Raw genomic sequence first — 23043 nt, 5'->3', positions numbered from 1 at the left:
TCCCTCTACACAAAGGGGGTGATACTGTACCAGTGACCTAAACAAAAATCTTGGAGTCACTGGTAAATTGTCAACTTTGTACTTATTATATATTGAATACCTACCAGTTTGGGTTTAGGCCTGTACACAGTACAATCTCAGCTACCTCATTAGTCCTCACTGACATTGTGGGCACCTTGAATAAAAGGCAACACTGGGCTTTTTATATCTAGGTTGCTTGAAGGCTTTTGACATAGTGGACCATGACCTTTTAATAAGTAAGCAGATAAATATAGGATTGGATCAAAGTGCAGTCAGTTGGTTCAGTAATTGTTTTGAAGACAGAACACTGTGGTGGCAGATAATGTAAAAGCATTGCTAAGGGTGTACCACAAGGTTCTATGCTTGATCCCCTACTTTTCACTTTATATTTCAATAATATTGGCTTCCATGTACAAAATTGCAAGATTCATTTCTATGCTGACAATACAGTACTTTAATCTGCTTCCCCTTCTATTGAGGAGGGAACACAAAATATTCAAATTGCGTTTGACGTTCTCCAGCAGTCTTTATTTGACCTTAAATTAGTTCTTAATGCATCTAAAACTAAATATATGATCTTCTCAAGAGCTTGTGAAAATGAAGCTAGTAATTTGAAAATATGTACATTCCGTGGTGTCCAAATTGAGAGAGTAAATTGCTACAAGTGCTTAAACATATAATATAGACGCATTAACAAAAAAGCAGAGAATTAAACTTGGATTTTTATATAGAAATAAGGTGTGTTTTAATATGAAGGACACAAAGGAAATAGTTCAATCTTTGTTTTTACCTGTTTGGGATTATGGAGATATTATATGCATGCATGCTGTATCTTCCACACTAAAACGATTAGGTACTTTGTGTCACACAGCTTTACATTTTATAACAGGCTGGGTATTGTACCCATCACTGCCATCTTTATTAGGCTGTTAAATGGACCCCTTTGGAAATTAGAAGGAAAGAGCATCAGCTCATTTTCTTGTATAAAGCAACAATTAGTCAGCGCCCAAATTACTCTCAATCCTCCTGAAATGGAAACATAGCAATGCCAGGTCACAAAGTCGTAGGAAGTGCCACACTTCCATTTCGAGCTGTGAAGGACTGCTTTTAGTTTCTCCGAAGCATATGCATGGAACAAGCTGCAAAAAACATTCAGCTCTCCACTCTGGTTTCCCTGGGGCAATTTTGAATCTTCATCAAAGAAGTTTTATCCTTCTCTTGTACATGTTTTTATTGAATAACCTGTGTTCTGATAAATTGTTTTATTGTGTATTTTTGGAATTTTTTTATTGTGTATTTTGTGGAATTGTTTATTGTTTTTATGTTTGGCTCAATGCTGCATTCAGAGCTCCCTTGTGAAAGAGACCCTGGTCTCGATGAGATTCCCCTGTATAAATAAAGGTTATCAAATTATGACCGCAATAATGTGTGGGACCGACAATGTTTTGAGTAAAGCCAATTGATTATAAAATATTCATGAATGTAGATGGAAGAGGATCATCTGCATATTCAAAGTGTTGGTTAAAGTCATCTAATATCATCACTTTGGCATAGCTTATAGCTAAGTGAGAAATAAATTCAAAATTCAAGAATAAAGCCAGAGTATGGGCCAGACAGTCTAAAGCTGGTACTTCAGAGGAATCAAATTTATACTCTGGTTTTGGGATTGTGTGAATAAGGTAGTTGTCAATAGTATCAACACCACCATCTCTTTGACAAACCTTGGGGATTTGACTGTATATGAAACTAGGTGAAAAGGACTCATTTAAAGACATTACATTACATTACATTACATTACAGGCATTTAGCAGACGCTCTTATCCAGAGCGACTTACACAACTTTTTACATAGCACTTTACATTGTATCCATTTATACAGCTGGATATATATACTGAAGCAATGCAGGTTAAGTACCTTGCTCAAGGGTACAACGGCAGTGTCCTTACCCGGGAATCGAACCTGCGACCTTTCGGTTACAAGCGCAGTTCCTTACCCACTGTGCCACACAAGTTCTCATCCAATTTCAGCCGACACATCAAGACAGTAATCAGAAATGAGTTTGTTCACATGAGCTGCCTTAGAGTTAAAGGATCTTAAGTTTAGTAATCCAAATTTTATAATAGTATTATTGCTGTAATTAATAGCAGTATGTTTTGTCTCGATACTGATCAAGTCTTTGTGGCAAACTAGACTTCACCCTATTCAGACTGTGTTCGTCCCCCATATGCCAACGAACACAGTCTGAATAGGGTGAAGTCTAGTTTGCAGTTTTGGGAAGCTTACATATATCTGTGTAGGACAATATGTCTGCGACCTAGCCTTGGCTCTGAATAGTCCATCCATCCATCCATTATCTATACCCGCTTATTCCTGGTCAGGGTCGCAGGAGCTGCTGGAGCCTATCCCAGGCACCCTGGATAGTTTGCCAGTTCATCGCAAGCTCTGAATAGTCGATTTCAAGAATGCAGACCATAGGTAATGTTTCTTGATAAAAGAGTGGTGCCCTCATGGGACCATCTCTTTAAAAAAGACCAGGCTTGCCCCAAATACTTTGCCAATTGTCTATAAAACCCATGTTGTTTAATGCACACCACTCAGTTAACCAGCAATGACAATCTGCTGAAGATTTCATCACTACACCAAATAGGGTAAGGACCAGAGCATGTTACCGACTGAGACATTATCTTTGCCATTAGGCACACTGTCATGAAATTACTCTTTGTGACCTCCGATTGCCTCAAATGGACTTTGCTACTGTCGGCGTGAATAACAGTTTGGGCAAATTTATGTTTACCTTTAGCCAGCACTTAAATTTGCCTTCATGTTGGTTCCTCTAGCAGCAGGAATACAATTGACTACAGTCACTGGTTAAAAAACTCTCCCATCTCAAACTATAGAATCGCCAATTATCAAAGCTTTCTCGACTGGTTTGTCACTGAGGGGGGCGAACGGGTAAGAAAGTTTGAGAGGAGAGGGTTCAGTAGATACTGTAGGCTTCTTGCTTCTATGGCTCCTTTTTACAGTGACAAACTCTTGTTGCGAGGATGCCACTGGGGCTGATAAACTATCTTAAGAGAACTAGAACTAGCACCCGTACGGGCCAAAAAAAGAGTCTAGGAACTCTTCTTTACTTCCAATTTGTAGAAGAATAATCTTTTTCGTCGGTCTAGTATTAGACATACATTTATTGCAAGTAAATGTACCACTAATGGTGGAAGGGACATAACTGAGCATATTGCACTCACAGCTAAAGACAGGAAGATAGGAAAGTGAGCATAGGAACATGAGCATGATTTCATTTATTTACATAGATGAAATTCTGGAATAAGCTGTAAAGATGTTCCAAACTGCTATAGTCTTCTTAGATCTGGGTGAGTTGAGTTTGATAATGGACACTGAATCCACAATATTGAAGAATCAAAGAAAAATAACTAGTATATCTTTGAATAGTTGTAGTATTTAAGGGAGAACAGCGATAATGTTTGTAAAAAAAAACTACTGAGCAAACAGCACCAAGTGCACCGCTAACTCGAGAGTAAACAGCAAACTGCACATTTGTATACAATGCATTTGCTTGCTACCTACCAAATATCATTTATTACTGTATTAATATTAATGTACATTGGCTACATGCTCTGTTTGTGGTGAATTGACTGCTCTGGCTAGTTTCACGGACAGCATATAGTAGCCTACACACTTTGTGGTTTAATGTTATTGAAAACATATGATGCATTTGCTTGCTAGCTAAGGTTACCTAGCCAATTTAGTTAACCTCAGGTACATTTTCTGGTGTTTTCTGGGTGTGTGAGTGAGAGTGAGTGACACAGCAACATAGTGATTTGCTGAAGCCAGCCACTTTTTACTACAACACAGTGATTTGCTGAATCCACACTTTTCTTTTTTTTATTAAAATAGCACAACTGTTAGTTTCAAACCATACCTGATATTATTTGATACACTCTGGTAATGACTCCATGTTTGTTTACTAGCAAGCTAAATAGTGACCCTTTAGTAGTTCTCGTATTGTTGACTGAAATAGCTAGTGGAGTCCCTGGGCTTTAGGCAAATTTAACTTTGCTAGATATTTTCAGTCATCATGCAATATAATTTCAAATGGAAAAGGATGTTATGTACATTTATACATTCTGACAGCTGTGAGAATCATGGGATCCCAAGTAACTACTAAACATCAGTGTTCTCTCTTACATCTACTGGGACTGATGGTTGTTATTGAATGACATGGATTAGGACAGGTGGGTAATATGAACACAGTACAGTTTAACGCATATTAAACACAGAGTACTCACATGCATATTGCAAGAAGTGTGTGAATTGAAGAGGAGATTTTAGGTGCAGTAACCACAGTAAATGAGTAAACTAATGTTAGGCTCAATGATTCATCCCTGTGCACCCACAACCAGGATTCCCACGCATCCTGAACAACTTGGAAACACTTGATTTTTCATGAGTTATTTTTAAGGCATGGAAAATGTAAAATGTCCATGAAAATATGTGATAAATTTGGTTGTGATATTGCTCAGCTGCATATATAATACACAACAGTGTTAATGACACAAGTTTGTTGACAAAAATTTCAAAAATGTTTTCTGGTCTTCCTGTAACAATGGCACTGTAACCGGCTATCCCAGTACACAATAGTGAAAACACATGCAAGAGCTGTGATAGTTGTTGTAATTCTATTTATAACATTTATTTAGCCGTTTTAGAATTGGAAACCCCTGGACCACCCCCATACAATTCACCTCCAAAATGTCCCTGCCCTTGTTGATAATTAGATCTGTTTTTACTATCGATGCTATGTGGATAACTATGGCATGGTAAAGTAGGCTATAGTTATCGCTAAAAATCTGAGCTGATTGCTCAGTCTAATTTTAAAGCAGATGTTACCTACATAGCCAGCTAGAAACACACAACATGTCAACATAAAAATGTTTCCAAACCTTTGCTTGCTCGGTGGAACATGCTAGTGTTCCATGACATCTGATTATTGTTTCCACCACAGAGTACTTCAGCTGGTTGAGCTGTAGTTCAGGCTTGTAATTCACATCCAGTCTACCGAATGTTCTTCTGATGAATAAATACAAGTGATATTGCTAGCTGTTTAGGCAGAAATTGTACAGCCAAACCTTCAGTTTTTACAGCTGTCCCACAGCTTCACAGGCATGACATTGTTTATTTCGTAATGCACAACGGCATATTTGGTGGAACCCAAATGCCAGATACCACTGCAAGAACCTCATGTGAGTCATCAAACATGGTGGCAGAGGGGTGAGGATTTGGGGTTGTTTTGCAGTCACAGGACATGGATACTTTGCAATCATTGAGTTGACTATGAATTTGTCTCGATACCAGCTTATTCTAGAGGGAAATGTGAGACGACTGTATCTGTCTAATAGCAAAGGTTTGATCAAAAGCAGATTATGCAACAGAGTGATGATCCAAAGGACACCAGTAAATGTATGAAAAGAATGATGGTTCTGGAAGTCCTAAGCATTGAGATTTGTCAGACCTTACGAAGCTGTGTGAGATGAATCAAATTCATAGACCATAACTCATACAGGAAGCTTTTTGTTTGCACGAAAAATAGGCTTATGTATGTTGGCTTGTTTTGGGGTGAATACATGACAAAGTAAAATGTGTTATTTGTCACATGAGGTTAGATTTATCTACTAGTAAGATTTGGTGAGTACTTGATGAGGGTCAAGTATGTCATGTAATGCAACAGATAGAAAGAAGTAGCCTACTTTTTCACATCTCTGTATATTTAAACTTCAACTGACCCATGGGCCATACATTATCAATTGCTGTGTTAAGACAGTGTCACAGAGTATAGATAGGCCCCACAGTATTGATTCCACACTATGTCAAAAGACAATTATGGCTGGCAGCCCAGCCGACCTGAACACCTGTACTGTTTCTGCACAAGCTGTACATGACGTGTACTCATTGGATTCAATGATTGTGAAAGCTCAACTAGGGCTTTGCAGAGCAAAAACTGGTTGTCAACTAAAGCACATTTCAGGAAAAAGGATTTAATCTCCCAAAGTTGCACAGATGCACCTCGCTTACAAATACAAATGAAAGGAGGATAATTGTGGTAATTGTGTTCAAGAAAGCAATACAATTTATCTACTCATTACCTTTTCTTGTTCAGATTATTTTATGTAATTTTAGGAATGCTTTGTTGGAACTGCTTGAATTTTGTATGATTTCCACAATCCAGCATTACTTTTAAAGATGTACACGTGATATATTCACTTAAAGTAGCCTACTTGTGCGGAATACGGAGGCATATCTTGTGCTCCCTGCAGAATCCAGAAACTACCAGTGAATACTGTGTCTGGATGTTCTGTAGGGCACCAAATCAATATCTATTCTGACCTAATGGGAAGGTGAGTTTAAATAGGCAGGGTAACCCCCACCAATGGTCAGTGCCTAGAATTTGTGCCATCTGCACTGTTATCCTGCACAATAGCAGCAACTGCTCAGCTTGTGGATCTTGATTCTGGATATAGGCAGTTGAGTATTTTGTATTGGGGTGTACAGCAATGTCATTATTGGTATGGGCTGTCATGGTTAGCTAGGCCAGTAGAATGCACTTTTGGAAATAAGCGTCAAAAGTATGTGTAATCCACAAGGGTATTTGCAAATAGGAAGTTGAGCAATTTAAAAGAGGAAATTGCAGGTAAAACATGCCAAAGTTATGTTTAATAATAACTCTTTGAGAAAGAATATACATGGTTTTTGATGGTTAAGGCATGATAAGAATATCCTTATAACAGAAACTGTTGACAGTTGTCCCACCAGAGCCAGTAGACCAATTGTGTTAACTACCTGGCCTCTCCCATATACGTGTACAGTCTTTCTCATCCAATGCGTCCCTACATAAATGTGTAAGGATTAATCATTTATAGATGAAATAGTACCAACAATGGTTTGATGTCTTAATATCATGTAATATCAACTGTCTTTGGGGAAAATCCCAAGACAGAGTAAATAAGTACATCATGGAAAACTGCAATATGGCATAATTCGTACATTGGGAAACAAGCCGTCCTACCCACTGAGCATTCTGCACTCAAAATCCCAACCAAGTGGTCTTGAAGTTTCAAACAATAGAATCATTGCCAAGAGACTGTTAAGACTCAAGAAGATGTCACAGATAAGGACACCATAACAGTGTGATGGTACAATATTATTCACTACAGGCTATTGTATTATCCACTGGGATGGGAACACCAGTAGAAGGCTAAGAAGGTAGCATATCTCTAGTAGAGTAGGCCACAATCCCTAGAGGAGAAGGCTTGGCTGAACTGCTATAAGCCATCATTCTGTTGTGGCATTAATGGTAGAACCTGCCCCATTGTTTTGTGTAAAAGGGCTGTCCTATTCCTAAGTCCAACAAACTTGAAATGTTCTCAGCACCACCAGGTCAAGGCCATGGTGCTGCAAATCTGCCTGAACAGGGTTACTGATCCACTGGCAGCAGCACTGAATGTTCCTTCACCTGAGACCCGATGTCCATCCTAAGCAGTAGTCTCTAAGGTGACCCCACTATTGATTCAGATCCACCATCCAAGCAGGAAATCTGGTCCTGCTAGGGCTGTACTTTCTCTGGTGCCAAAAGGAATGGTGAGGGCAAAGACTAACAAATGAGGCCACATTTAGATGTTAATCAGTATTACCCATGAATGTCCTGTGTGCTGTAAAGGATTTTTTTTCCGATATGAAATGTTGGCTGACTAATAATGCTGGACATCAGACAGAGCCAACCTTTCTCTCCCTACCTTCCTGGCAGCTGAAGGAAAGGTTTGCGTCTACAAAGGTATTCCCCACTGAACATGCATGCCCAAATAAAACTGCCAAGAGTGCTAAAAAGACATTTCGGAATGAATAGTTGAAAAGGTAGTGGAATTAAAGGTATATATTAATTTTAACTGAGTTAACATGCCTTTTACCTTAACACCTGATTAGAGTAAACATATCTTTCTGTTTCAGAGACTATGGTTCGTTGCTCTTGCACATATAAAGTACTTTAATGCTCATTAGGGTTGTTTTGTTCTTGTTTGTTTAAGGTTCAAAAGGGTAACTGACAAGTTGCCGATTGAGTCTGCACTTCATGCACTTGCTGTCTCTCTCGGGACTATACTTTCCTCCTCTCGGGAATTACTGCACTTCAATCTCTGATCTTTGCACTTGTGTTTGCATTGTAAGTCACTCTGGATAACAGCATTTGAGCATCAAAGTAGCCATAGTAGGGGCATACTTGAACATCTTGTTAAATCATGTTTGATCTGAGCATCCAAGTAAATTGAGAAGTGATGGTGAAAATTGTTAGTGTATGCTCATGTTAGAGATATTCTACGATATGTGATTTGTGGTACTGTTTTAAAAGGCCTTTCACTGAAATGTTGATATATATGGTCATTATCAGGAACAATTGACTCATGTTGAAGTGCAGTTTGGTTCTGGAGAATATAATACAGCAAATCCACAAAATAAACAAGATGAAACAAGTACTATATATGGTTTGTAGAAGTCAATGTTTTCTCTACAATGTAGTACATTGAACATATACTCTAAATACCTTGTTTTGCCAAGACACATGCGAGATTACCCATGAGCTAGCCAGCCAGTTAAAACACAGTAGTTAGCATCTGCTAAATGCTTAAAAATGTAAAAAAAAAAAAAAAAAGACAAACTCATTGCTTGTAGAGCTAACTCTGGTACTGGAGAGTCACAGGTTCTGCTAGTTTTTCTTTTCACTTTAAATACAATGACAACTTTAGACCCAAGAAACCAGGTGTGGTGAACTAACTTTGTAATCGACTGCTTTAATTTATCAATGAAGTGCAGAGTCCAAACAAGAACCATTAGACCCTGCAGCTCTCCAGGACCAAGGTTGGCTTAGAACATATATGCACTGAAATCATGAAGATTTCCTTTTTTTTGTCCCTCATGTCTGAGAGGTTTACAATCTCTCACAAATATCATTCTATACTTCTTTGTCTTGAAACAATGAAATTTGCACATTAGTTATTGGTCAGGTTCAGGCTTCCATGCGAAGTTGTGGTTAACCCTGCTGAGCTTTGTTGGTTTGAGTCTCTTTTTGTTTTCAACAGTAACATTATAAAAAAGCTCTATGACATGTATGGGTGTGCAGAGATTACACTAATTGTATCTGTATGCTTGTCAGTTCACCCAACAAAATGATCACTGACAGTATTCAGATAGAAAACCAGAAGTGGGCACGGTTTAAATTAGTCTTTTTTTGTCTTTCTGATCAGTGTGCTAGTGCTTGCTTTAGCTACACCAGACACTGCAGGTGTTACAGGAGCAGGAAGCTCTATAAAATTGCAAACAACCTCAATTTATTATTTTTCATCCATTGCTAACAGTCAATGTTGGTCAGCTGCTATCTATTATTGTTAGTCTCTCTCAGTCTGAAGATAGAGTATATCCGCACACTGTTTTTTCTGCTCCCAAAGTGATTTAATAGTTTTGACCTCAAAGGTCTTCGTCAGGTAAATCCCTACCAGGGCCGTCTTTAGGGGGCGGCAACTGGTGCGGCCCCACCAGGCCCCGCCCTTCACATGGCCCCGCAAGAGGGTAAATTAATTAATTTATTTTATTGTTATTATAATTTTTATATATAAAATTATATATGTAAAATATATGTATGTTTGTGACACAGGGAATACATAGCTTAAATGGCGTTTTTGAGAGTTGACGTGATGACGTTATAGGAAGTAGGAAGTAGCCATTCCTATGCTGCTCACGTGTGGACAGTCTGCAGGTGCAACCCGTAGCCAAGCCTGACTGCGTGGTAAAATGGCAAGCAACAGCAGAGATCGAGACAAATTTAGAAAGTATGAGTCGGGGGCGAAAAAAATAACCAAGAAAAGAGAAGAAATAAATGCAGAGGCTATCACAAGGCTATTTGTTGTCTTATTTCTGTATTTATGTAGGCCTAGTGACGTGATGACTGCATGTGTTCACTGAAAGACTGAACAAAAAAAAAATGCTATTTTGTAAATTGTTTACTCTTGTGATCAAAACATTGATATGAGACAGAATTCTGAGGCTGTTCTGTAGTAGTGTTACTGTGACCAACAAAATAACAAAACATTGGGGTTTGCTATGATAGTTAACAGCTGGGCCCCGCGTGGGTTTACTCACCCCAGGCCCCGCCCACCCCTTGAGACGGCCCTGATCCCTACCTTTGAGGTCGAAACTTTGTAGTATTAAATCACTTTGGGAGTAGAAAAAACAGTGTGCGGGTATACTCTCTCTTCTTAATAACTATTTTTTTATCCTGCACCTGTTGGAATATTTTGGATGTGCATGCATTCCTCCAGCATATCCAGTCTCTCTCAGTCTCCCACAAATAATGTTGATGCTGAATGTGGATGTTTTAAGACAAGTCTACAGATAACTAAAAGTGGCTAGCAAAACACTACCGAGTTTAGTTGGAGTCGCTAAATCCAAAATGTTATTTTTGGTAGCAATCAAAAAGTCAAACATATGTAAGTAGAACTGAGCTTGCAGATTTGCGCAGCATCTTTCTCCCTCTGATTTTTTCTGGTTTCATGTGTCTCTGCAGGAGATCCTCCCTTTTGCCCTCTACTACAATAGAACCTCAGAGATAAAAACATTTGGGAATGGGGGTTGTTCACAACTGTGAAATGTTTATAACTTTCAAGGTGTATTCAAAGGTATAAGTGGGAATTCATAAGAGCATTATTTTTTTTTTTACATTTCAGCTTTTCGAAAGAGGCAGCATAAGAAGACACGACACAAAAATAACCTGTCTATAGTACACAACTGAAAACACAAAATTCATTAATTGTCAAAAATGAATCCATTCCAAACAGTTGGCTTTGTTAATGCCAAACAGTGTGCTCCGTGTGTTGATTACAGCGAAACTGAAAGCTATTAACCAAAAAAAGTGCTGTCAGGATATAGGAAATGAACTACGAATTCAATTAGAAGTCAGTTAGAGATGGTTATTGCAATACCATAAAAACATAAAAGACATAGCATCAGTGAGGGGACACAGAGGTGAGCAACAGTTTGGTTGTGAAGGCAGCTTCTGACAACACGGCTGAACGTAAACTGCTTCTAGTTTTATGATTGGAAGGCGTGTCTTATATCCATTTAATGTTCAATTTTGTAAGAAAGTACTTTTCTATTGTGCCATTGGATTTCTATTATTGACCCACAGATAAAAAAAGAGAAATGTAGCAGATGTTTCTTTCAGAGTTTGGATACATTCTGTGCTATCTTCAGCTGAGTTACCTCATTACATAATGTGCTGGCCATATGAAGTTTTAGTAGACTGGATGACATTGAGCTTTGAACTCAATGATGAAAATGTGTATTTGTATCAGCAGCGACGACCATTTGATGTTTCTCCCGCATAATGTATGCCATGCTCAGCTGCATCTGGTCAGAAACCTGAGAGGAAGAGAAAAACTCCTCTGTCTTAGTTGCTGGAGGGTTCTTTGCTTTCACCACGGATGTTTTTGATGTTAGGACGTATTAACAGATTCAGTTACTGGGTTTTGGCTTGAAACACATTGGGTTTAAAGCAAAGGTAAAGTGAAATGTCTGGGAGCCAGAAATGCACATGTCTACCATCTCCGTGCAACCACAAAGTTGCCATATTTTGCTGTTTTTATTTGCATCTTAATAGATTACAAATATTTTAATTTTTTAGGTTTTCCTGGACATGACCTTTGGAGCAGGGGGTCATACCAAGGCAATTATGAATGCTACACCAGATGTAACCGTGTATGCTTTGGACCGTGATCCTATGGCTTTTCAAATGATCCAGCAGCTATCTGAAGAGCACCCGTGAGTATGATCTTTTATTAATTCTTGAGTCTCATGTCATTTTACAAAAACAGTTAGCTGTCATTTTAAATGACAGATGGATCTGACATCTCTAACTCAATGCTTTGTTTTATATTTACTAATCTATGAGAACCTAATGGGCTCTATCTTTTGGAATAAATGTGGCATAGCCCATGGGCGCAGTCAACGGTGCGGGTTTTCCCCTATTTGGAATATCTTCTTGACTGCGATTGGTAATGACATTCTGTAACCATCAGTAATTTGAAATAAAGTATACTAAAGTATAACAAAATCTAATTATTGTTTTATTTATTTTTCTTTGCATTAATATTATCATTATGTGTAGAGAAATACTGGACAAAGCAAGACATGTTCAAGCTGATTGTAAAAGTTCCACCTTAGACTGCTCAGTTATGTAGACCATGAACAAACACATAAGGAATTTGTAATGATTATTACTTGTAACTCAGATGATAATTATTTCTACTTTTTTGTGTTTTGTTGTTATAACATTTATTACATATTGCATGTATTATACCAAAAATAGATTGTTGCAAAATATTGGCTTAACTGTCAAACTTATAAATGTAGTCTGTCCATAATTTGTACCAGTGCTGTAGCTATCATTTTAACAATAGTCAATTGTAATGAAAAGATTGCTCAAGTTACATTTATTGTCATTCTTCTCATTAGATGGGTATAAGAACAAGAACAAAATACAGTACCCCAGGGACCACAGTGCAGTATTAGGACAGCCATAAACAATTAAAAATAGAAATTAGTACAGGAATTTAAATAATAAAAAGACTATGAGAAATAAATGCAAAGTATGCATTTGCCCCGCTTCTGGGATTTATATTGAAGTAAAATTGGACAATATATGATCCACGAAAACAGTTTATTGGCTTTTCAATAGGCTATGATAATGCTTGAATTGCATGGGAAATTTGCAATCCAGTAAAAGGATGGCCGTAGACAGTGGGAGGCGATGGCGCAAAGCACACACCAGACGGACCAAAAAATTGCAATGAGATGCACCAGAATTTCAGTCCACTTCTCGATCTTGACTGACACACCCCCAGCAGCGACTCTCCTTCCACTTTTGCACATGGCAAGTCAGGGAATTACCAAACAGCTCTGGCACGTATTTATCTGTGAAGAAAATACCATTTCGCCAGTGCGGCTCACAACACACCATGTGTGAAAGTAGAGCCCAGTTTATCAATGCCTGTTTTCTAGTCATACACAGAGGATGGGTTTGTCAGGAAATCATAGTATATCAGTATTCCCTTCAAAATGCAGGTGTTCAGCTCAGGAGTTACTTACTGCATGCAGCTGCAAATGCACAAGTTATTCTATATTTTTATGTTTTTTGTAGTTCTGTTGTACTGTGTTACTTTAAAAAAATATATAAACAGCAAGAAGGTTCAATGAAAAAATATCAATCTTCCTTTATCCTAAACGATAAAATGTACCCTGCATCCCCTCTTTCTGACAAACGTTCGTCACATAAAAACTGCCACAGCCCCTTATCTCACCATCCATCCACATTTAGTCTTAGTCATAGAGAAAGGAACTCCGGACGCCCACGTCTGGCTGGTAGGCCTGAATCTCATTTTTCAGGGCAGCCCACGACTTTACCAAGAGGGAACACTGCCTCTTTGAGTTACTTGCTCAGTGCAGGAGGGATTCATGAGTGCCCTGAAGAGTTAAAGAGGAGAGAAAGGTGCCTCAAGCTCATATCGTTTAATAAGAGAGTGTGTGTGTGCATGAGGGAGGATGAAAATGAGATGTTCCTAATTCCAAAGCGTGGGTAGGAATCCTTTGACGTCGATTCTGGGGAAACCTCTCTCCTGGGAATCGCTGTAACAGAAGCACACGTAGGAGAGAGAAGAAAAAAAATCAGTACATACAATTCCGTCAGCAGCAATATACCCCAGCAATAAACCCTTTGACGCCCACTCAAAATGAGAAGTGAGAGAAGCTACAGAAATCTAGCAATTAGCCAGTATGATTGGGAGCTTGTATAAAAGGTCTAGCAGCCTACGTTGTGCCTCCACATTCAGGAGTTGGTGTGTATTTTCTCCATTTTCTCACATCACTTTTTTAATACTCCTGTACCATAGAAGTATAAAATACAAGAACAGTACTTAAATTATATTAATTTAAACTTACATAATTGTTCAACTGCAGCTCTGTGGGGGAATTGTGGAGGTGGTCACTTGCCTCTAGAATTAATAGATTTTCACATATAGCTGTTAAAGGTATGACATCAATACAAGCGGCAAGCATCATATCTGCTTCAATAATAAGACAAAAAACTGGACTGAACATTCAGAAAGCTTGATTTTAAGTTGTTGTGCCATTGTTTATGCAGGTTTTTTAGAGCCCTAGCAACAAACCAAATTAACCTAGCAAAGCACATTGCAAAACATATTGTATTTACCCATGGTTTATGTTTTATTACATACATTCTAAATACCTTGCCTAGAGTCAAGTGTTTCTATTTTTGTATCAAGAACAGATACTTTTGAGCTATATATAGGGCCTTTAAGAATTCCTGACCATTTGAGAGGCATGCAACCAGCATTTCAAGGCACACTAGACACTCTAATCTCAGATATTATTAGACTGAAGAGCAATCAATCATACCACCAAGTACTAGAAAAAATCAGTATTTTGATGCATTAAAGGGAAGTTTCAACAGTGAAACATGGATGCTGTAATCACATCTGGAGAAGATTATTAGTGGAAAAGCTCAGCAGTACCTGGTTCACTGCAAAAAAATATATAAATGGTTTAATGAAAAGTGCAATTTACCGTAAAACCATGTCCAAAGCACAACAATAGACAACCACTGGAGACAAAAAAAGATTTTGGCATCCTCTGTCAACAAAAGAGAATTATATTTCCTTGGTGCAATGAATGAATATATTTTTTAAAATATTATTTTCCCTTTTAATTGTATATTCACTTCCATAAGACAGTGTTGTTTATATTTTTTAAATACAGTCATATAGCGATGCACAATCAACTTATTTATTTATTTTTTACAAAAAATCATGTTTTGTCTTGTTTTGGTGTGGAAAAAAATGAACAATAAAAAAGCACCTTGCAAATATGTTTCTGGATTAATAATGCAATTAATAAATAAGCATAACAGTACAAAATCATTTATGTGTAAAAACTTCTAATGAATTTGTTTAAGAACTCACTGCGTACTATAATCCTGATCATTCAAAAAAGAAATCAGATCACAAATCTCTTCAGGTGTTCATGCACATTTACTCTGAAGTCAATCCACAAGCTTAGAAGCTTCAAGCTTCACTTGGGTGATCAAATGATTAAATAAGACAATCAATGTTCCACAATGGGATGATTGTTAAACAAGAGGTTTGTGAGATTTTAGAGACTTCACATAGTGTTAGGAGAAGGGAACTACAAGTTACAAAAAAGTTGAGAATTTGTATGGCGTCTACCTATATATTCCGAGTTTTATTTATCAGGGATAAATATGATTAGATGTGGCACTTACACTTGTTAAAGAGAAATTAAAGATTTTTTTCTTTAACTTAAGATAGAGAGCTGAGCTTTATTTAATTCATAAAAAGGCACTGGGTACTGTTGCCACTCAGAGTAGGGTAGTAAGATACCCAAGTGTGACATTTGAATATGTAAACCACAAACTATACAGAACATCCTATACTGCGGTAATTATGAGATATTGTACTAGCTAACTCTTAAAAGAACTGGCAGATTTTGACATTTAAATGTGCTATGGAAAGGTTAGTGTAATATTGAAATCTACAGAGCATGGGTCCCGTAAAACATCAGGGGAGTTGGGGTATGACGCCATATATACAGTTGAGGCCAAAAGTTTACATACACCTAGGCTAAAGATATTCAAACTCAGTTTTTCACAACTCCGCACATTTAATGTTACCATACATTTCTTTTGGCAAGTCAATTAGGGCATCTACTTTATTCACATCAGAGGTAATTTTAAAACAATTGATTAGAGACAGATTTATTTCAGCTTTAATTCACTATTTCAGAATTCCAGAGGGTCAAATGTTTACATGCACTAAGTTGACTGTCTATTTTAACAGTCTGGAAGATTCCAGAAACTGATGTAATTACTTTTTAGAAGCTTCTGATTGGCCAATTGTCATAATTAGGAGTTAATTGGGAGTTCACTGGCACCAGTGTATGTATGTAAGGGCCTACCTTTAGAGCCACTGCCTTTTTGTCCTTGATACCATGGGGAAATCCAAGAAACTCAGCCAAAGAAGTATGGACCTCCACAAGGCCGGTTGCTTTATAGGAGCAATTTCCAAACAAATGAAGGTACCATGAGCATCTGTAGAAACAATTGTATACAAATATGAAAATCTTGGGAGCGCACAGACACTGCATCGTTCAGGAATGAGGCACAAATTAACTCCCAGGCCTGAACAAGCTTTGGTCCGGAAGGTTCAACTGAACCCCAAGACAACAACAAAGGAACTGGTGAAGGAGTTGGAGGCATCAGGTACCAAAGTATCTACATCCACCATTAAGAGAATCCTACATCACCATGGCCTGAAAGGCTATTGCGCAAGGAAGAAGCCCCTACTCCAAGACTGACAAAAAAAGCCAGAAAGAAGTTTGCAGGTGATCCTAGCCTTTTGGAGGAGTGTTCTCTGGTCAGATGAAACAAAAATGTAATTGCTTAGCCAAAATGATCAGTGCTATGTCTGGAGGGAAAAGGGTGAGGCTTTTAATCCGAAGAACACCATCCCAACTGTGAAGCATGGGGGTGGCAGCATCATGTTGTGGGGGTGTTTTGCTGGAAAAGGGACTGGCGCACTACAAAAAATAGATGGCATCATGAGGAAGGAGGATTATCTAAAAATACTGAAGCAACACCTCAAGACATCAGCTAGAAAGTTAAAACTTGGTCGCAACTGGGTCTTCCAGCAGGACAATGATCCTAAGCATACCTCCAAAGTTGTAACATAATGGCTGAGTTACACCAGTTCTGTCAGGAGGAATGGGCAAAAAAAGTATTGTGAGAAGCTTGTTCTAGGCTACCCCAAGCGTTTCATTCAAGTTCAGCAATTAAAAGGCAATGCCACCAAATACTAACAAAGTGTATATAAACTTTTGACGCTCTGAAAATCTGATATAGTACATAAAAGCTGCAATAAATCTGTCTCTTAGCTATTATTTTGAAATGACCTCTTATGGAAATAAAGCCAATACCCTAATTGACTTAACACAGAAAACGTATGGTAACATGAAATATGTGGAGTTCTGAAAAATTGAGTTTGAATATCTTTAGCCTAGGTGTATATAAACCTTTGGCCTCAACTGTATATTTTATTATTTATTAATTGAATGCTTTTCCTCTTCTCCACCCACTTCAGAATGCTCAGTCTTGTCATCAGTGCTCATTGCTGCAGCCTCAGCTATCAATTCAAGAGAATGCAGACAAGCATGTTCTCTCCTCTGAAGTACAGTGCAGTACTTGGTCGTCTTTGTGTCATTGCATCATTAGTTTATGCAGAAGAAAGCATAACCTAATGATGCAGAGTTTATTCTAGAGTCTTGAATGTATTCTAGTTTTGGAATTTGCATTTGGAGCCTGTTGCTGTTCTGTCTGAACATGAGGTCCAAAGAAGTGTCAATGCTAGACCATTGTGAGGCTGATTAGAGTAAATTGATTTGAGACATAGGGCGTAGTCTTATCATTGACTATATCAGGAGAAAAAGGAGGGAGCCTGTTACATCAACTGTTTGGTACCTTGTTAAGAAGCAAGAATGAAGTGGTGAGCTCAGCAATAGCAAACAACCTGGTAGCTCTCAGAAGACCACTGTAGTGTATGACTAAAAAATACTTTCAATTGTGAAGAAAAACCCATTTTCAACCATCAAACAGTTCAAGAACCCTCTACAGAATGTATGCATAGATGTGTCATTGACTACCATAAAGAGATTATGCTAGGCTTCAAGAACAAAACGGTCAGGTTAGAGTGTGTTAGAAATAGAAGTACATGAAAAAGCTAGAGTTCTGGAACAAAGCGTTATGGCAAGATGAGACAAGTGTTAACCTGTACAAAAGTGATGGGTCGAGGAAAGTGTGGAAAAAGAAAGCAACTGCTCATGATAAGATACAACAATGCCTCAAAACTAATTGGATTTGAGGACAGGACAATGAGCCCAAACATACTACTAATACAACCAAGGCCAAAATGTGGAATGTTCTTGGCTGACTAAGTTAATCTCCTGACCTGAACATGCGTTTCACTTCTTGAAGACAAGACTGAAGGCAAAAAGCCACATCTTTCAACTGGTTGCACCTTTCAGGCTGCATGGGGGTGCAATTTTAAGAACTCTTCACTTATCAAGGTGTTCCCCATGGTTCAGTCCTTCGTCCTCTCCTTTTCTCTCTCTCTCTATATTCAGTCTCGGCCAGTTTTATCACTACTATGCTGATGACACAACTATTGCTAGAAGATGAGCTGAATGGTAAATCATCATCTGAAGGTTATCTTGGCTAAAACTGAGATTTTGTACTTCACAGCCTTGATCTTTCACTCTGGATGACATCGCTGTGTTTCCCTCTTCATCTTTGATGGTGTGGACAGCTATGCTAAAAACCATGAGGGAATGTCAGGGTTGCAGATTCTTCAGCAAAATCCAGATAATCTTCTCCTTCTTCATCACCTACTCAACCCAGTCCTTAGTCCAGTCACTGCTCATTCGCAGTCTGGAGTACTGCAACTTTCTCCTCGTCGGTAACCATAACTACAATATCAGGCCACTTATCCAGAATGTTGCTGCTTACCTAATCTACAATCTCCCCAGGCTTTCGCCTATGTCATCATCCTCCGCTGGCTACCTGTGTCAGCTCACATCAAACTCAAAACCCTGGTACTAGTCTATCAGACAGCTAACGTGACTGCTCCAGTGTGTCTTCAAAAGATCATCAGACTATGCACACCACATAGTCCCCCCTTCCACCATTGCTGCGTAAAGATGGGTTAGCTACAAAGTGGTATTTACACTTTACAATTATTGATTATAAATAAGCCTTCTGTGTGCTCCAGGAACAAAGCACTAATGTGTTCTTGAGTCAAACACTGATGTTCTCCACTTTAGTAAGGGACTCTGGACGAGAGTATCTACTAAGGGTTTGTAATGTAATATAAGTAATACTGAGTTTTAGCTTGGTTGTCTGAAGCTGCCAAACTGCACCGACTGTGTCAGTCAGTGTTAGACAAATATTTCCTGAATCCTAGCCTACATAAGTACCATGCATATCAGCCTTAGAACATGTCCATAAGTTAGTGATTTTAGATAAATACTTGAATACTTTTGGGCATACAATTATGGCAACCCTTGGGTGAAGTTTTTGAATGGACCTGTGTAAATAATCTTGTTTTGACAATGATAGCCTATGGGTCAAAATGTTAACCTCCACATGGTATATGTAAAATGTAATTATTACTTAATCTCTGGAGCGCAGTTGTTCTGGTCCTCTTTTGCTATTTCCTATTGAAATTTTTTGACTCTGCACCTTGCACCTTCTTGGAGTCTGTATGCTTAGCTCTTATATTTGGTAATAAGCCCATTGGGGCCTGCTGCTGGGGCCTTTTTTGTAGTAATTCTACATGTAAGGACTGTACCAAGATTCTTAGCAGCCTAGGATACAGAAAACATTGTGTTACCAAGGGCAATGGGGGTGTGGAGGGATGCTGGTTGGTATAGAGTAATTTCAGATTCGACAGTATTGATTTTGAGATACTGACTGATCATCAAAATGGCATCTAGACAAGCTTTGATGCATGAGGCTATATGTACATCTGTGGGTGGAAAGGAGAGAAACAGTGTGTCATCAACATAACATTGGTAGGCAATGGGAGCATACTATTGAGCCTGATTGTACAAAAAAACATGAGGGGGCTGAGAACTGATCCCTGGGGATCTTCCATGGAAATACAGTGGGACTTTGATGTAAAGTGGAGTCATGCGAGGTGAAAGTTCAATGGTATGAAGAGAACCAATTGTGGGCATTGCCTGTGAAGCCTATTTCTGTCAGGGCTGCCTAGATGACCTGATGACCAACTGTACACAGTGGGGAGATCAAGCAGAATTAAGACAGAGGACTGGGATCCTGCTTTAGCTGATTTGGGCATTTGTTTTACACAGAGAAGAGCAGTCTGTTGAGTGTTTGACTAATAAGGGTCAAGGAGGTCTGATTCAGATAACATGTTTGTCAAGTGGATACAACCCATTCAAGGGTTTTGGAGAGGAAAATGAGGAGGGATACTAGTTGAGGGTTTTGGGCTGTGGATAGGCCCGTGGTTGGTTTTTGAGTAAGGGTGTTACTTAAGCCTGTTTGAGTGAAAGTGTTCAGGGAGGAGTTGAATCTAGCGATGAATAGCAGAAGTGCAGGAGCAGAGGACTGCAGAAGGGGACAGGGGATGGAGACAAGCAAGCAAGTAGCTTAATGCTTGCAGGAGGAGATCTGCTTTGAAATATGCCAGAAATGCTGAGATACTTGAAAGATTGGCAGGAGTAGTGGCCTTGTGGGCATGGGTACAGAGTTATGGATGTCAGTTATATTAGAGTTAAAATAGGATGCAAAGTCTTTGGCTATGAAAGTATAGGGAGGTGAAGGTGGGGTAAGTAGAGAGGAGATAGCAAATACAATGCATAGGTTGTTTGTGGCAGCTTTGATGTTGGATTCAAAATATGAAGTAGATGAGACAGCTGAGGAAAACAGAGAGAAGCCACTGGTAAGCAGCCAGGTCAGTGGGCTGGTTTGATTTTCTTACATTTTGTTTGCATGGATTGTAGTTTGGACCTGTCTACATTTAGAGTATCAAACCGACATTGGGCATAAAGAGGATGGTTTTGCAGGTTGGGAAATGAGGGGGCAGAATGTATCAAGGTTTCCTGAAAGTGTGGACAGCAAAGAGGATGAAGTAGCATTGATAGGTAATTATTTGAAGGCCTCTATGGGAGGTATAGCCTGTAACACTGTATGCTCTCTGCTCTGACTCTTATTAGCTACTCTTGCACTTGATTGTCCATTAAATAGGATATCAAATTTTATTGTTTCTGTGACAAAATTACAGACAAATATTGTTAATTGATATTTTATTTACTAAGAATTGACAATGTTTTGCAGATGGTACACTCTTGTACTTTAACAAGGTCCTCAATATGTCTTTTCTCTCATTGCAGGCACATACAGTTATTTTTTAAGGTGAGGGTTGTATTTAACGTACTACCAAACTGTCCAGATATCCGACAGGAATGTGAGGCATTTCACACATTCCTTTAGTAACACAAAGCACCAGTGACAACCAATGATGGGAAATTATGAAGCTGTCTTGAAGTTGATCAAAATCATTTAGCAGGATACAACAGACCAGATTGCGAAAATATAAAGATTGTGATCTAATCGGGTTATGGTTACCTTTCCAATTCTGTGGAATGATAAATGTTGGTGATAATAAACGAGTTGTGTAGACTAGCAATAATTGGCAAATGTGAGATATGTGGCATTTTTGCATAACGAGAGCTCTATCCCACTGTACTTTCATAGAATGGACCCTTTTACGGTTCACATAAATGGCATTATTGAGTGATACAATTTCTGTCATCCTTTCACTGACAGGTAAGTGAATGTGACAAGGCACAAGTGGCATTCTCACAGATCTGCAGTTGAGGCAGGTGCAACATGTATGGGCTTGCAACATTCTATAGAGAGTGTATACGTGTGTGTGCGTGCGGTAGGGGGTGTTAAAGATTATAGATTTTTTTTGCTCCAGTGTCACCACGTTGTACTGTACAGAAAATGTACCTTTCTACAAACTGACTCTGCTGGTGCACATACGCAATATGGTTTGCCTTGCTTGTGTGAACTTCAAGACTACATTGACACATTTGAGTTGTGAGGGACCTAAATTACTTCATTAACATCCCTTGTTTACTTGCTGTATTTTTGATCATAAGCTTCCTGATATACCATTTATTTGCAAATATAAGATGTGAGAATAATGGTAATGAATAAATATACCACGATTTTCTGCTTTCTTACCATAGATTTAAATATGATGGTAGGATTGTTGTAGCATCTATGGTGGAATGACTCCCATTCTGTGAAGCCGTCCCCTATCAAGTATTATCAGAACATGGTTGCCCTGTGCTAAGATCAAATTTCTGGTGGTGGAATCTGTATGTGCTAGAAAAAACGTCATTAAAATATCAACATAGATGCAAATATACTTTCGCCCTCTGTGCCACCCCAAAATATCAATATGCCCTTGAAACAGCTGCATTTGTGCAAGACAGGGATTTTTGCCCTTTCAAAATAGAGCTCATAGCCTTTTAAAAATATATCATGAATATATTTGGGGGTGGAGGGGGGGTGGTGGTAGAAGAACAACAATTTGCTGAAAAAGAGGGGTTTGAAAATGTAATTGACTATTCAGTGGAACTGAGTCTACCTTTAAAAATTGGAAAAGAAGTCATCTGTGGACAAGGGTATGTAGAAGGTACTGCATATTAATGAAAAGGTGCTGAGGGCCCCCCCCCCCCCCTCAGCACCTATACAGCAAAATACATAACTAAGGATATTTTCATCCAAAAGAGCATTTACATGTTAAGCATATTTTCTGCATAGTATAATTAATTGTCTTTAGACACTAAAATAAATTGTAAGAAAACAAGACTTGGCAAGCCTAGTGCAGCTGGATCCTGGATACAGTCTGTCAGAAAGTGGAACCTTTGACCCATGACTTTTTGTCCATAAATGATAGTGGACCCTCTTTTTACATAGGTTCCAAAAGGTACTTCCTCTTTATTTAAAGTCAAAGTTATATCACTTTTTATTCATATTTTTAACAAAAACAAAGTTTATGAGTCTAAGGTATGGTGAGCATCATACCTTGCGATTGTGTTACCTAAACGTGGTCTCGGGCTATTGATAATACGGACGTTAGCTAAAGCCGCGTTTCCACCGCAGGAACTTTACCCCGGAACTAGGAACCTTTTGAGGAACTCAGTGCGTTTCCACCGCAGGAACTAGGGTCTAAATTTAGTTCCTGGGGCTTTATTTTACCCCCCAAAAAGTTCCTGCTCGGGGGGTAG

The 23043-nt window shown here is 38.6% G+C and overlaps 1 protein-coding gene and 1 long non-coding RNA gene across 4 annotated transcripts in view; one reads left to right on the top strand and one right to left on the bottom strand.

Annotated features, from left to right (window-relative positions):
* The window catches only part of mettl15 (methyltransferase 15, mitochondrial 12S rRNA N4-cytidine), a 231909-nt gene that overhangs the window by 97188 nt on the left and 111678 nt on the right, over window positions 1-23043 (top strand). For all 3 annotated transcript variants that reach the window (XM_064335779.1, XM_064335778.1, XM_064335777.1), the window contains exon 3: window positions 11762-11898. In XM_064335779.1, the coding sequence (XP_064191849.1) occupies window positions 11762-11898 (137 nt within the window). The remainder of the gene's footprint in view (window positions 1-11761; window positions 11899-23043) is intronic.
* LOC135255054 (uncharacterized) lies at window positions 13630-22489 on the bottom strand. Its single transcript, XR_010330057.1, has 3 exons — window positions 22401-22489; window positions 14074-14126; window positions 13630-13761 (listed from the first exon to the last, which is right to left on the bottom strand). It is a non-coding gene; the product is annotated as an uncharacterized LOC135255054 (long non-coding RNA).

Source organism: Anguilla rostrata, chromosome 5, assembly GCF_018555375.3.
Source record: "Anguilla rostrata isolate EN2019 chromosome 5, ASM1855537v3, whole genome shotgun sequence".
NCBI classification, from domain to species: domain Eukaryota; kingdom Metazoa; phylum Chordata; class Actinopteri; order Anguilliformes; family Anguillidae; genus Anguilla; species Anguilla rostrata.
The sequence above is the reverse complement of the archived record's forward strand: the minus strand, read 5'-3'. Positions and strand labels throughout refer to the sequence as shown.